The following is a 14,215-nucleotide window of genomic DNA, read 5'->3' on the forward strand; positions in this document are numbered from 1 at the left end:
AAATGCCTCATGCAGATCTCCATTTCAAAGCTGATGTCAAACATCACATATGTGAATTTCCAAAGTCACCGTCACAGACTAAAAACACAACAGGAGACCTTCTGGTGTGTCTTAAAGCTTCCCTGTAAGCTGCTCCTACATATACTGTGTGTGACTTTAGACACACCGAGAGGTGTGTGTGTGTGTGTGTGTGTGTGTGTGTGTGTGTGTGTGTGTGTGTGTGTGTGTGTGTGTGTGTGTGTGTGTGTGTGTGTGTGTGTGTGTGTGTGTGTGTGTGTGTGTGTGTGTGTGTAAAAGTTTCAAAGTCCATTTCTGCCAACTACAAATCCATTGAGGGGAAAAGCACTGCCCTAATCAAATATGTATTCTGTCTTTTGACTCATGACATATTCTGAACCCAGTATTCCAGGTGTTGCCTTCAGGCAGATGGTTCAGAATGCCAATCTGCAGACTTAATTGCTCCAAAAAAAATCATGCATCCCATCCCGCATCAAAATATGAAATAGCACCAAGTAGTATTATATGATTTAAATTACAGGGACTAATATATTGTGACTTGATTATTTATTATATGTTTTGATCGCACCTTGTTTTATTTTTCGTAACTATTGGCGACATGTGTATTTATCCAATCAGTGTATGTATGATATATGTTTTCTATGTGTGCGTGTGGATTGTGATGCTGGCAAGTGTAATGTGTGATTTAGAGGCGAAGACAAATGAAGCTCTAGCATGAGTTCAGTCAGGAAGACAATACTCTTGTATGCTTAGTCTCGTAGTTTATTTCTCATACATCTGCCATTCTCTCCTCACGCATGCTCACTCATGATTTCCTTGTTGTCATTGTTTATCTTCAATTATCTTTTTCTCATTTGAATGGTCTCTCCTGATTGAAATATCTCTAGGGACAATAAATCATATCTTATATTATCTTGTCTTATCTTTTCTCTCTCCACACACACTCTGAGAGATTAACTGTATAAACAGCGGATAAAGAAATTGTGCTACTGTCTGGCCTAGGCCCAGGCTGAACCTGCTATTCCTCCTAAGGCATCATTAACATGTGACCTCTCTCTCTTTCTGTCAGGCGCTGTTTCCAGACAGCCCACTTCTATGTGGAAGACAGCAACTCACCCAGGGTGGTACCCAATGAGACGATCCCTGTCATCCCCATTCCAGGTAACAAACTACCACAGCACTTCTTACATTTAGGATCTGATTTGATTTAATTCTATTTATGGCTGAACAGGCAAAGAAACAAAAAATAGGATAACAGGGTAAAAAAACGTATTTCCAACAAGGTCGAAAGATGTTAGGAAACAATAGGAGACAATTAAACATACAAAACATAAAAACTTAACTAAAAACAAACCTAAAATCTAAAAACCCATCAACACAATAAGAAAATTATAAAATAATTCCTGCAACACAAAACAAGGTCAGCTTAAATAACACTATCATTGCAAAAAAAGCTGAAATAAATATGATTTTGTCACATCATTTTGTCAAGCAGGATTCTCTGCTCTGAAACCCTTGGGTGTTTTGTCATCAAATTATTTCAACTTAACTATAATATCCCTATAATAACTTGGATGGGGAATTTTTTTTTTTCCTTTCCAAATGTTATTGGACCCATTTGAGCAAATTCTGGTTGTGAAATAAGTCATTTTGATGGGGTCTTGATGCTCAAAACGATGTATCCACCGTTTAGCAGCCGCAACAGTAGCGACAGAGTGGGCTACAGAGGAGCCTATGACGTCAGCACAAGTTAACCTTACTTGGTTGTGATTGGTCGCAACATGCACGCAGCAATGAGCAGCCCTAATGACACAAAGAGAGGGCTGATAAAGACACAGAAATGCCGGAAGGCAGGTAAAAACTACATTTTGGCTGCCATCGATGAGCCTGTTCCCTGGGATACGTCCCAGTATTCCAGATGGCCACTACGCCAAAAGCTGTGGTAACTGAGTGTTGTTACTGGCGAGAGAGCAGCAGGACAACTGATGCTATGTGCTCTAGTTCTTTATACAGGGTTGGGGGAGCCATGATTTCAGCCGTGCGTAGAAAATCCTGAACAAAAATGGCGAAGACAGTTTGACGGACTTTTTCCACAATTCAGTACTAAATTGCTCAGTCTTTTCACATTTAGATCCATTCTATGAAACTCCTGATTCCCTGTAGTCACCATTACTGTAGCAGCTGGTGTCCATCTCTGAGAGCCGAACATATGTTCAGCAATAAAACTTGTCCTGTTGGCCTTTTGTCAATACAGCTAGAAGATCTTTCCTTGAGTAACGAACCATACCTTTTAAAAGCAACATTGAGCATATAACCATCATTGTTTGAAGTTGAACAAGCTTATCTGACAAGTTCATATCTCTGTGAAACAGCTAGGGATTTCTTTATTATGATTTTTGTTTTATTCTGAATGTCAGGCAAATTACCAAAAATCAATCTAAATGGGTGCATGCAGAAGTTTGGTAAACACCTTGGAAAACAGTGTTAGCAATACAATGTTTGGGATTACTAGCTCAGACTTTAAACTAATGGTGCCTTCAGTCAAAAAATACGATCTGTAGCCACATCACAAACCTGTGCTGTGTCAGTAAAAAAGGTTTAAGCGGTGAGAGAGAGAGGCTGTGCCCAGTTCACAAATTCCAAACAACACACACAAGCACACACACACACATATAAATATATATAAAAATCCTCTACGGCATGAAAGCTGCTCCAGCTCTAGCCCTCAGGTCCAGGATTTGGATCCAAACCCGTCAAATCAATTAAAAGCTTGTGGGGCCTCTCTACAATGGGCCTCGGCTGAGTCCAAAGGTCTCCATTTAAACCAGAGCCAGTATGCCCAGCATGGCAGAGTCCAGGACAGACTAAAAGGGGGTCTGCCATTGAGCTGTTGTCCTGTCCCCCAGCAGAAACACAGACTTTCTAAGCTCCTGTTTTGGAGTCACCATTGATACCATATCACTGCGGTTTGATATATTTGTTCTTTTGATAACCACTGGAAGCGTGATGTAGCTTCACAGACGTGTGGAGGCTGAATATCAGGAAACACTGTGTGGACATCAGAGTCCACTGCAGCTGACAGGATGGTGTACGACCATATGCTTGTTGTGTTAATTGTCTCAATAAGCTCAGACCTAGAGCCTCGCACATCCCATAATCCGCTCTAAGACCTTGTGCTGAATTTAAAACCTGCCGGCAGCAGCCACTTACTTCAGAAACCTTAAAAAGACAAACACACACACACACACACACACACACACACACACACACACACACACACACACACACACATACACACAAACATTACAGATGTATAATCAAATGCTGCTTCTTTAGTAATGATATCTTTGAAAAGTCACACTTATTACAATATTTTTAAAACAATCATATGGTTAATTGATAATTGAGGTGAAGTGAATTACACAAACATGATTCAGTCACTTTGGGTTGGTTAGTGCTACTGCATATGTGAAAAAAGTAAGGAAACTAAAAATAAATGTATTCCTTCTCCAGAGGGAGCTGTTTTAAGTCTGATGAGTGTCCTCAATGAGTAAGTCCAGGTTGGTCCTTTTAAATTCTGAAAATTAAGAATGGGTAATGGTTTTGGGCGGTCCACCCGGTCCATTCTAGTGAACGCAATATCTCAAGAAAACGCCTGGATGTAATTATTTCAAGTTTGGCTCAAACATCAACCTGGACTCAAGAATGAACTGAATTTGTGGGTCAAATGTCACTGTGACCTCACAAAAAAAACAATGATGACATTTCGGACAGACATGTAGTTAACCTGCTACTTGACTGGTTGACAAACACTTAAAGCCGAGGCGGTAATTCTGTTTTAGAAAGTGTGACTTACTGAAGACTGAAAACAAACTATGAATAAATGTCTTTATTTTTTTCCTGTTCCTCCTGATTGGAAATCAGTGTGTTTTAGTTTTGCATTGTCACCAAAAGACTAAAACAACCTTCAAGCAATGAAGATTACTTCATTACTTCCCTTTTATTTCAATCAGCACCGCTCACAAAGAGTAATTTACTCGATATCAATCCATTTTATGTTGAATGATGTGTATTGTTAATCTATATTGTTGAGTTTAAGTGATTTGAAATATTGTACCATACCACACATCTTCACACCTCTAACTGACGGGTATTGTATCCAAAGTGATACATAAAGTTAAGTTGTGTGTGACGTTTTATTATTCTCAAAAAACATAGAGTCTAGTATACTTTGTGGAGGGCAGTAGGTTAAGTGCTGATTCTTATTCGGGATAAAATTGCGTTACACCAAACTTGTGTTTTACTGCAGTAATGTTGTATTCTGGAGCAACAGAACAGATATTTTACAGTACATGTTGTAAATGATTGTACTCTACTGTGTGTATATTATTTCAAAGCAATGAAAATGTATATCAGTTCTCTATGTAGCTAATTGCCTCTTCCAAACCCAGAACACTCAGCAGCCTGCTGTGTTTACTGACACACAGATCATTTTGACATATTTGCATACCTAAATGAGCATCTCGAAAGACACAAAGTGAGAGTGAGTGAGTGTATGCTCTTGTTAATATTTGATGATGACTAAACCGAAGGGCGCCGTGAGAGAGTTTTCGCTGATTTTTCACCCTTTTCACTGAACGGGTCCAATCATCAGGGTCGGGTTCAGCTTCTTATGCTGTCTGTGTCTGAAAAACGACTACAACTTTGCAGCTGTTTGTATGCAAATATTCGCCAGCTGATGAAACATGCACTCCATTCCTGTGCAGTCCCACTAAAAGTTCCCACGAGCAACACAACATCACAACTACACAATTATTATGCAAGCCCTCTTGTATGTTTTTAATTGCTTGCTCCTCTATGGTATAGCAGTGGAGTTAGAATTTTACCAAACTTGCATCATCCTTGGCAGAGATCATTGTAGGGAATGGATTTACTCAAAGCACCACTTAGTTCCACATATACTTTAAATATACTACAAGTACATGTTAGCATTTGGCTAGCATTTGATTTATTAATGTCTGTCAATATATTTCAATACAATATCTAGGGTTAATACTAAAGAAAACACTAAATACAAATCAAGGCTAATTTGGCCTTGACCTGCTTATCCTCAACATATAGGCATCAGCATTTACCATCACAACACAAGGACACAATTTTATCTTTGTGGGGTTTAGTAAGGCATTTGATGCAGGCATACATAATTTCAAGTAGACTGTATAAAAAAATAATGACAAGTAGAGTGAACACAGGACTTGGACTGAAACCAAGTCGACGTTGACTTATTTTACTGTAGTTTTGTTACGTGCTTGCATAATTAGCTCACACCACATTTATGTAACAAACATACTTAATGTAACCCAAACCCCAATCTTTTCTTAAGATTAATCGAGTACTTTTGTTGCCTAAATCTAACCCAGTACTTTTATTGCCTAATCCTTACCAAGGCCTTTTGTTGCCTAAATCTTATCAAGTACTTTTGTTTCCAAACCTAACTAAGTACTTTTGTTGTCTAACCTTTAGCAATTAGTTGTGTTGCCTAAACCTAAGCTAGTACTTTTGTTGCTTAAACTTAAGCTAGCACTTTTGTTGCTTGAACCTAAGCTAACACTGTTGTTGCTTAAACCTAAGCTAGCTCTTTTGTTGCGCATGTAAACCTAAAAACTAAGTAAACCTACCTTCTAAGTTTATTTTAAAAAGACACTATGCATGTAACAAGGGGAAACTGACACACCATCCGGGCCACTTCCATAACTGACACAAAATTGGTACCAAGAGGGTCACACTTATATGCTTTTGGCAACAGACCAAGCATCAGTATTTGACGAGTTGGAAGTGAAAATGTGTTGTCTTACTTTTTGCTCATATTGGTTTAAAAAACAAAAAAAGGATAGACAAACAGCCAACATGTTGAAATTGTTTTCTCAACTGCTGTTTCAATGGTCACTAATGAACTTTGAACTGATAAACAATGGACATTTGAACATCTACAGTATAATTGCATGGCAACTGGGGAACTTTATTCGCCGAGAAAATGTGTCAAAAGCAGCTGCTAAATGAACCTTTAACTAAGCTGTCACTGGTCTTTGCATTTGATTATCAAACTGGAAGAACATGGCATGTGTTCTGGAAATATCAAATGTCTCCCAAACCACCAATTTCAGTTTTTCAATCAATTTGAGGTGAGAAATGGGCCAAGCAGTTGCATATCTGTTACTTCAAGACAATAATTATACAGTAATTATTCTGTCTTTATATATGATATTTTAAGTTGTTGTGGATTCTTTGCTTTTTTTTTTTTTTTTTTTTTTACTATGTCTCTTGTTTGCACTATCCTCTCTGCTGCTGTAATCCTGCAAATTTCCCCACTGCGGGACTAATGAAGGATTATCTTATCTTATCTTAACAGTTTTAAATATTGTGTTTACAAGGTTTTTATGTTTGAAGATGTGACTCACATCATATCAGATTGTTATGCCGTGCTTGTGATGGTGAGTCAGTTCTGAGCTTTCAGAGTCTTGTTGTGCAAACTGAGCCTGTGAATTGTAGTAGTAGTCTGGCTTTCCAAGGTCACCTATTGTCTTACTTCTGTAGCTCAAGACAGTTCTGTAAGGGATGTATTGATCTGACAAAACAATGGCAACGAGCTGGCACAGCCTCACTCACAAGGCACGTAATACGTGTGTACTTTACCTTAGCTGCTGTTTCTGAGACGCAGTTTGAAATTTGTCGGCAGATAGGTGGGGGGGCTGTGCCTTGCTCCTGGGCAATTCGCTGCTACTGTGGAGCCAGTTTAACCCTGGTCTTTTCTCTTCTCTTCAGATGACATGGAGGCCATTCCAGTCAAGCAGTTCATCAAACACATCTCGGACCTCTACTCAAATAACCAACATGGATTCTCTGAAGATTTTGAGGTAGGCAGTAAAAGCTATACCGGTACATTTTGAAAACACACCTTCACGTGAACACACATGCTATCAGATCCTGAGTGTCAGGCTATGATTAACCTATGAAAGAATGTACACAAACAGGTTACCACCACAGATCCTGGCACAGTTATCTGGGTCAGATCAGAAGTAGCCAATATCTCCTAAAACTATCAGAAGCTGCAACCTTCAGTCATGAGCCCAAATTCTGTGCGTCATTCCAAGAACATGCACCGTCTCTGTTGAAAGTGCTTTTAAAGTTTTTGCTCCCTCCTCTTGTTGTGAGCTACATAGTCCCTTTAAACTAGATGGTTTTATATGCATGTAAAATTAAATTAAAAACATGATTAAGACTATTTGAACACTGCATGTACACAACAACAAAAATCAATAAAACCTGACATGAATCAATACAATATTAACATTTTTAAAAGTATGTAGTCAAAACACTCAGATGTTGGGGTCACTAAAGATATTATCATAAGTGTTACCCTATGTATGTAGTCTTGAAGGGGAATAACATTGGGCTGTCTACTGTCTAAACTTACTACCACACCAAATTCATTATGAAACAAGAGATGAGGAGGACAAAAAAGGCTGCCTTCTGAATGATTATGGTTATTGCAGAGAAATCAAGAGGAAGTTTTACTGATGGGAAATTTTAGTTTAGGTATAACCCCTGCATGCTTCACCACACCAGCCAAAGCGTGCTCTCCAATTGTGCTCTGTGAAAATATCATCCCTTTTCTTTTTTTCTCCTCCCTTGCCGCTTTGTTTCCTCCTTTTCCTCCATTTTCTCTGCATTCCTGATCCATGCTCTCCCCAGAAATAGAAAAGTGGGGGAACTGAGCGTGACCCCCCCGAATGAGTAACTTAATAGTTACACTGCCAATGTGTCCCCTCCCCCTCCCCCCATAGATCCGGTTTAGTCTTGATGGACACAGGAAAATGTTCTAGGAGGGAGCCCCTTCTCTAATGAAATCATCCTCCTCCTACTTTCTCGCCATCCCTGCTGTTCCAGTTTCTCCTCCTTTGACCGAGGGCATCAATCATCACTATTTACTCTCAACAACATTGAAATGGCATTGTAGTCACCCACCCAAAAAAAATCAAATCAGTAAATGCTCCCGAAATCAGAAGAAATACTACAAACATGCTTGATTTAAAAGTGCCCATCCAATAGTTATCATATATGAAGATGGAAATGGATTAACCTGAAAAAATTATCTGGTCTTTCTACACAGCATGTTACACCGTCTGTACCATTCTGTTGGCTTATACACAGCAGTTTTTTTTTTCAGAATCACATTCAGAGGACTCCTCAGAATGCAGTCCAAAATTTTTACTATAGGTCAACAGTGACAACCTCTTTTGAACATGCCAAAAATGGGGACAGCAAAACGTGCTTCACAAAATACATACATTTGCATATTTGCTGCATTAGGGATATTTTTATATTTCTGCTACTACTATTATTAAGCTGAGTCATAAGTGCATAGTATCTTAATGTAAGGTGACTTAAAGTGGCAACCATGTTGTCTGTTTTGGCAACCAAAAGATGATGCCTGGTTGCCTGGTAACCACTTTTAAAAGTCAGTGTTGAGCACTGCATCACGTTCACTCTTTCATACCAAATTCAAGCAGTGTGAAAGGTGCATTCCAACCTGTTTGGGAGCAGCATCATAAAGCTAGGTCAGACTACACACGACAAACACCGTGGCATCACTGTGGCAGTCGGAATTTACATGACAGTATATGCAGCATGGCATCAACCATCAACCATTTGTTTGTGTGAGTGCATGCAATTATCAGTTTGTTTGTGGACATATGTGTGTATATGTGCCTGCACGTGTACCATCTGCTCGCCGTCATCTGTCTCTGTGACATCATCTCCAGTCGAACCCTGTCTCCTTCTATCATACCTGCAACCTGATCTGCTCACACATGCTTAACACGAAGCTCGCCGCGCCCCAAAATAAATCCCCTTCCCAATTAGTGTGATGAATCAATGTTTAATAGCGCTAAAACAAGCGGCCGCCCTGTAAAGCTCAAGAGGAAATGAGGCCGAGGGGTCAGAGCCAAATCCAGCGCCTGCCCTCCCTGTTGGCCATGCTGAGCTAGCAGCCAACAGCTGTTTGCTTGGCAGGAACTCAACATTAAACACTGACATATATTCACAGGCTGCTCGGCCCAGAATTGCTCTCTGTCATTTTTAGGACTGTAAGCAACAACCATAAGGCAGTATAAACTTGGAGAATAATTATGGAAAAACATATAGGGAGTAAACAAGAAAAGATCTCCAGAGTGAATACCCTAATTGATTTTCTGTTTAAATTGGCCCATAACTCAAGCACTAGTCATTTCACTATAGCTGTTACTCCCGACATGTTATTTATTTTCTTGACCTGAGGGCATGGTACGACTGTGCCAAGCAAGGGCTGGAGCTTATTAAAGCACAATTTATGGAGAGGGGAACACTTCCTAAAGTCAAAAAGAGGGAATGACAGGCAGAGAGAGAGAATAAGGGGTTGAGGAGGTTGAAATCAGCCTGAACAGGTAGTACAAGGAGAGCAGCTTTTGTACAAGAGATGTACACAGATATGGCTGCATCATGTGATGGACGTGAGACACTCAAAAAATGCAGCATGCATCCACAACAAAAAAACAATGTATGGTGAAATATTGAGAAGTGTCACGTACATTTAGCGGAATGCAAGGCAAGATGTATAACAAAATGTATAACCAATTAGAGGTCATCTACATAAACAGAAAGACTAACACCAGTTTGATTGAAATTCAAAGTGCACAATGAAAACAACATGATTTATTAGAATTTCAAAAATAAATGAGATATCTTATCAAAACAATTTGACCGACAAAAGTTTGAATGATGTTCCCTGGAGTGCAATTTTTTTTAAAGGAAAATAAATAAATGAGAAAAAGATATATCTGCTTTTGCAAATGAACCCTTGTTTTCTTTACAATACCGACTGTACTGTACATTTCATATCTACGTTTTCCATCTCTCTAAATGATGTGTCACATGCTGCGTGCATACCATGTAAAAAACTATTTTGAGCAATTGACTTGGAGACAACAAAGCACAGGTAGCAGCCCCTAGAGGCTGCATTGTTCACTACAACACACAATACAAATGTGTCTCTAGAGGTAAGGTCATGTGGTCATAAAAAATGGGTGAATCCTCTGCAGGGCATGAATATGTTCAGTAAATGTAATTGCAGTCTGGCCTCAGATAAATGTGGACCATAAACATCAGGATTTATCCTCTGGGGAAATCCAAAGTGAATTTTTCTGGAAATGCAACCAGTAACTTTAAATACATCGTGTGATTCACCAAAGTGTATAGACGTATCAGAATGACATAGGGGTGTTTGTTTGTGTTGGTGTGTCCTTCCCCAGGAGGTTCAACGGTGCACTGCCGATATGAAGATCACGTCAGAGCACTCCAACCACCCTGACAACAAGCACAAGAACAGATACATCAACATAGTGGCTTGTGAGTACACTCTTCATAGAACATCATAGTGTGTACTCTGTCCTGAGTCATTTATATAGAAGAAACTTGTAAGATGACATAAACATCTATCTCCCCCACCCTCCCTACAAAAGACCTATTTTTTGTCTTTTAAGGGGGGACAGGAGGTTTTCAGGGGACAATAGCAGGTTAACATAAGAAGCCACATAGTGGTGAACATCATCTGAAAGCTGGGAACTAGTCATCTGAGATGCAGCTCAGTGTGTGAAGTTTTCCAGTCATAAATCTCTAATTGAAATGTTAAAAGTTATGAGGGCCTAGAACATAATGATGTAAGTGTGATGCCATTCCCATGCTTTATTATGTCTCATAATGTTATACCGTTTGTTAAACAGAATTAAACATATAACCATTTTTAACCACTTTAATTCAATTCAATTCAGTTTATTTTGTATAGCCCAGAATCACAAATTACAAATTTGCCTTACAATCTGTACACATGCGATGTCCTCTGTCCCGGAACCCTCACATCGGCACAGGAAAAACTCTCCTAAAAAAAACCTTTAACAGGGAGAAAAAAGGAAGAAACCTATGGGAGAGCGACAGAGGAGGGATCCTTCTCCCAGGATGGACAGAATGCAATAGATGTCATGTGTAGAGAATGAACAGCATAACAGAGATACAACACATTCAATGTATCTGACATAAATTATTTATATAATAAGAGTAGTAAGCAGAGTAACGAAGAAAAAAAAAAAAATTATGACTACTTATAATAACAGCAGCAATTATTAGTAGTCAATTTTCCCAATCAATTTCATTCTAGGACTGTTTAGGGACGCCAAGTTTCCATTTCAACCATTTTACATTGGCCGTAAATAACAATTTATATAAAATGCTTGATTTCTGCCCAAAACCGCATGTGATCATCATAAAGCGGACATGTATGTAAAGGGGAGACTTGTGGGTACCCATAGAACCCGTCTTCAGAGGTCGAGGGAGCCCTTTGAATATAGTCCAGCCAGTGTTTCCCCCACCAGAATTTAGCCTGACTCTGGAGTGTTATTTAGCCTCCACCTTGAGGAGCTAGCATGACATGGTTGGTACTAGTGGACTTATCAGGTCGTCATATGATACCGATATCTCCAGCTTTCAAACTGAGCCTGCTACAGCCTCTGAAAGACAGGGATGTAAGCCGAGGACGCCGGTGTCCCACGTTAAACTGCTTCAGTGAGTGTGGTGCAAGACATATATTTAGTAACACATGTAGAGAGACATACAATATTTGATTTAATGCAGTTCATGGGTAAATATGTCCTACAAACTAATTCTATGAAACATTCCAGAAGGTGATTTGCTGGTTGCATGGTAACTCTTTTTCACATATTGAACATGCTTATTGACACATTCTTTAGTTAGTTATTCTCAGAATGAAAGTGTCTGCACTTTTACACTTTTACAGACTTGAATATGTATGTGACAATTTGCATTTCAGGCGTCCACATATCTCCTCTTTATTTCAAACTTGTCGGAGTGCTGGCAGGGCTTTTCCAAGCATATGGACCGTCCGGTCATCAATTACCTTGTTGATGCTCTTTCTAAATGGTGGTACGAAAGAAAATGTCATGTAATTACCTAAAAGTGGATAAAGATTCCCCGGCAAGCTTGACCTTCCAGAGTTACTGTGATGTAGCTATTAGATTTTAAGATATGTATTAGTTGAAGCTTGCGCCATATAGTGGCACTAGAGGAAAGGTCATGTGTCATTAAAATCATTAGCGGACCTCAAATATTCATTTCCCTGAGCAAGCAGAGTGCAAAATACAATCCGTTTTTTTCAAGGTGCTGTTTCCAAAAGATGTGTGGTGATTTTGCTACGTTTAGAGCAACACATTTTTACTTTTACTAAATTAAATGAAGCACAAATCGCAGAGCTTTCTCTGAACCAAAGTGTATGTGTTAATAGTTAACCAGATAAAATAACTGAGTCAACCACTAGCAGAGCAAAAGCTTACCACCATTCCCCTAGTGTGCCTGACTTCAGTAATAAGTATTTCACACTTCTCATACAACCATTGGCTGCGTCTGAAAGCAGCTCAGCCTTGTGCTTATTGGAGTGCGTGCTGTTCAGCTGTCAGTAAAAACCTGCACAACCCAGTCCGACCATTGTTGCAGCCACAAAGGTTAATGTGCTTCCTGGTTGGGAGCAGGTGCCTTGGTGGAGCATCAAGTTGACAGTGTAACATGGACGGCACTGTGTTAGGGTGAGAGTTAAGGTTAGCTCTCGCCATGGTTTCAGTCACACAAACACACTCACTGTGTTACTGCTCTGTTCCCTCTTCAGATGACCACAGCAGGGTGAAGCTGAGGCCGCTGGCTGGGAAGGACTCCAAACACACCGACTACATCAATGCCAACTACGTGGATGTGAGTGCTTCCACTGGGAGATGTCAAAAAAACGATCTGTGTCTGTGTTTGTATGATAAGAGGAGTCATTTAAGAGATGATGACTGCGAGAATGTTTTGGAAGAATATAAATTGTATTAGTTCTATGACGTCATTTATATGCACCTTGTTGCCAAACTAATAATCTGTCTCTTTCATCCATTAGGGTTATAATAAGCCCAAAGCTTACATCGCAGCCCAGGGACCTCTCAAGTCCACCTTTGAGGACTTTTGGCAGATGGTGTGGGAGCAAAATACCTGCGTCATTGTCATGATCACGAACTTGGTTGAGAAAGGCCGAGTATGTTCTGACATACACATTCGTGTAGTTTTTTTTTATGTTTAAGGCAAGGTTCAAAATGTGTCATAACTTGTTAACCCCAATTACATAGTAATGTACACCCAATGACCAGACAATAGAAACTTCAGTACTGCCTTTGAATCAAATAAAAGGGAATTTCTCACAGCAGACATTTAGACTTGTCAAACACAGTGTAACCAACAGAATATCAAATGAATAAGGGGTATATTTTATTCAGATGAGTCAGGGCCCTGGTGTGCTGGCTCACAAAGCCAACAATAATGTTATTAGTTACAGCTTTGCTTCTTAAACCGTCCCCTGGGAGAAAGGTCTATGGACCGGTAGCGATAGATGCTCCTCTCTATGAAAGCTTTGTTTGACTTTTATCTGAGTGTCTTCTGAACAATTATTAGACGATTCTTGTACTGTGACGGAGAGCTTTATATTTTTTAAAGTACTGTTAATTGTTGACACACCATCCACCCTCAACTATTTTGTTGATAGAGATTGAATCTGACCCTTGTGTGTTTGTGTGTGTGTCTGCTCTACAGAGAAAATGTGACCAGTATTGGCCAGCAGAGAACAGTGAAGAGTACGGCAACATGGTAGTCACACTGAAAAGCACCAAAGTTCATGCCTGCTACACCGTTCGCCGCTTCACATTAGGCAACACTAAAGTCAAAAAGGTGAGAGTGAAAGAGAAGAAGTGGCACAGCAAGGTAAAGTAGTTAAAACTGATCTGCTGAACAGACAGAGAAGGAAATGCCCATATTTGGTTGATTAGACCTTTTTTTTATTGAAGAACAACACCTTTCATGAAGCTCCCTAGCTTGGTGACAAATGCATTGCATTTCAAAATAAAAGTATCCCTCCGTTCCGCCAGTGGAAAGCTTTAAATGTGAAGCTTTATTTAGTTTCCTAAATAAAGTATTATGTTATGATATGATATGATATGATGATTTCTGATATAAATGCAAAACAATCTAGCCGTAATTAGAAGGTAAGTGTAAATTGTGTTTCTGTGTCCCC

The 14,215-nt window shown here is 39.5% G+C and overlaps 1 protein-coding gene across 1 annotated transcript in view; it reads left to right on the top strand.

Moving 5' to 3' along the window:
• Window positions 1-1,087: 1,087 nt before the first annotated feature.
• The window catches only part of LOC129117101 (receptor-type tyrosine-protein phosphatase gamma-like), a gene marked incomplete at its 5' end in the record, with an annotated part of 30,958 nt that continues 17,830 nt past the window's right edge, over window positions 1,088-14,215 (top strand). The window contains 6 exon segments of the mRNA XM_054627646.1: window positions 1,088-1,179; window positions 6,841-6,932; window positions 10,365-10,461; window positions 12,785-12,867; window positions 13,052-13,186; window positions 13,738-13,872. Coding sequence (XP_054483621.1) covers window positions 1,088-1,179; window positions 6,841-6,932; window positions 10,365-10,461; window positions 12,785-12,867; window positions 13,052-13,186; window positions 13,738-13,872 — 634 coding nt within the window.

This window comes from Anoplopoma fimbria, unplaced genomic scaffold (genome assembly GCF_027596085.1).
Source record: "Anoplopoma fimbria isolate UVic2021 breed Golden Eagle Sablefish unplaced genomic scaffold, Afim_UVic_2022 Un_contig_13477_pilon_pilon, whole genome shotgun sequence".
Taxonomy (NCBI): Eukaryota; Metazoa; Chordata; class Actinopteri; order Perciformes; family Anoplopomatidae; genus Anoplopoma; species Anoplopoma fimbria.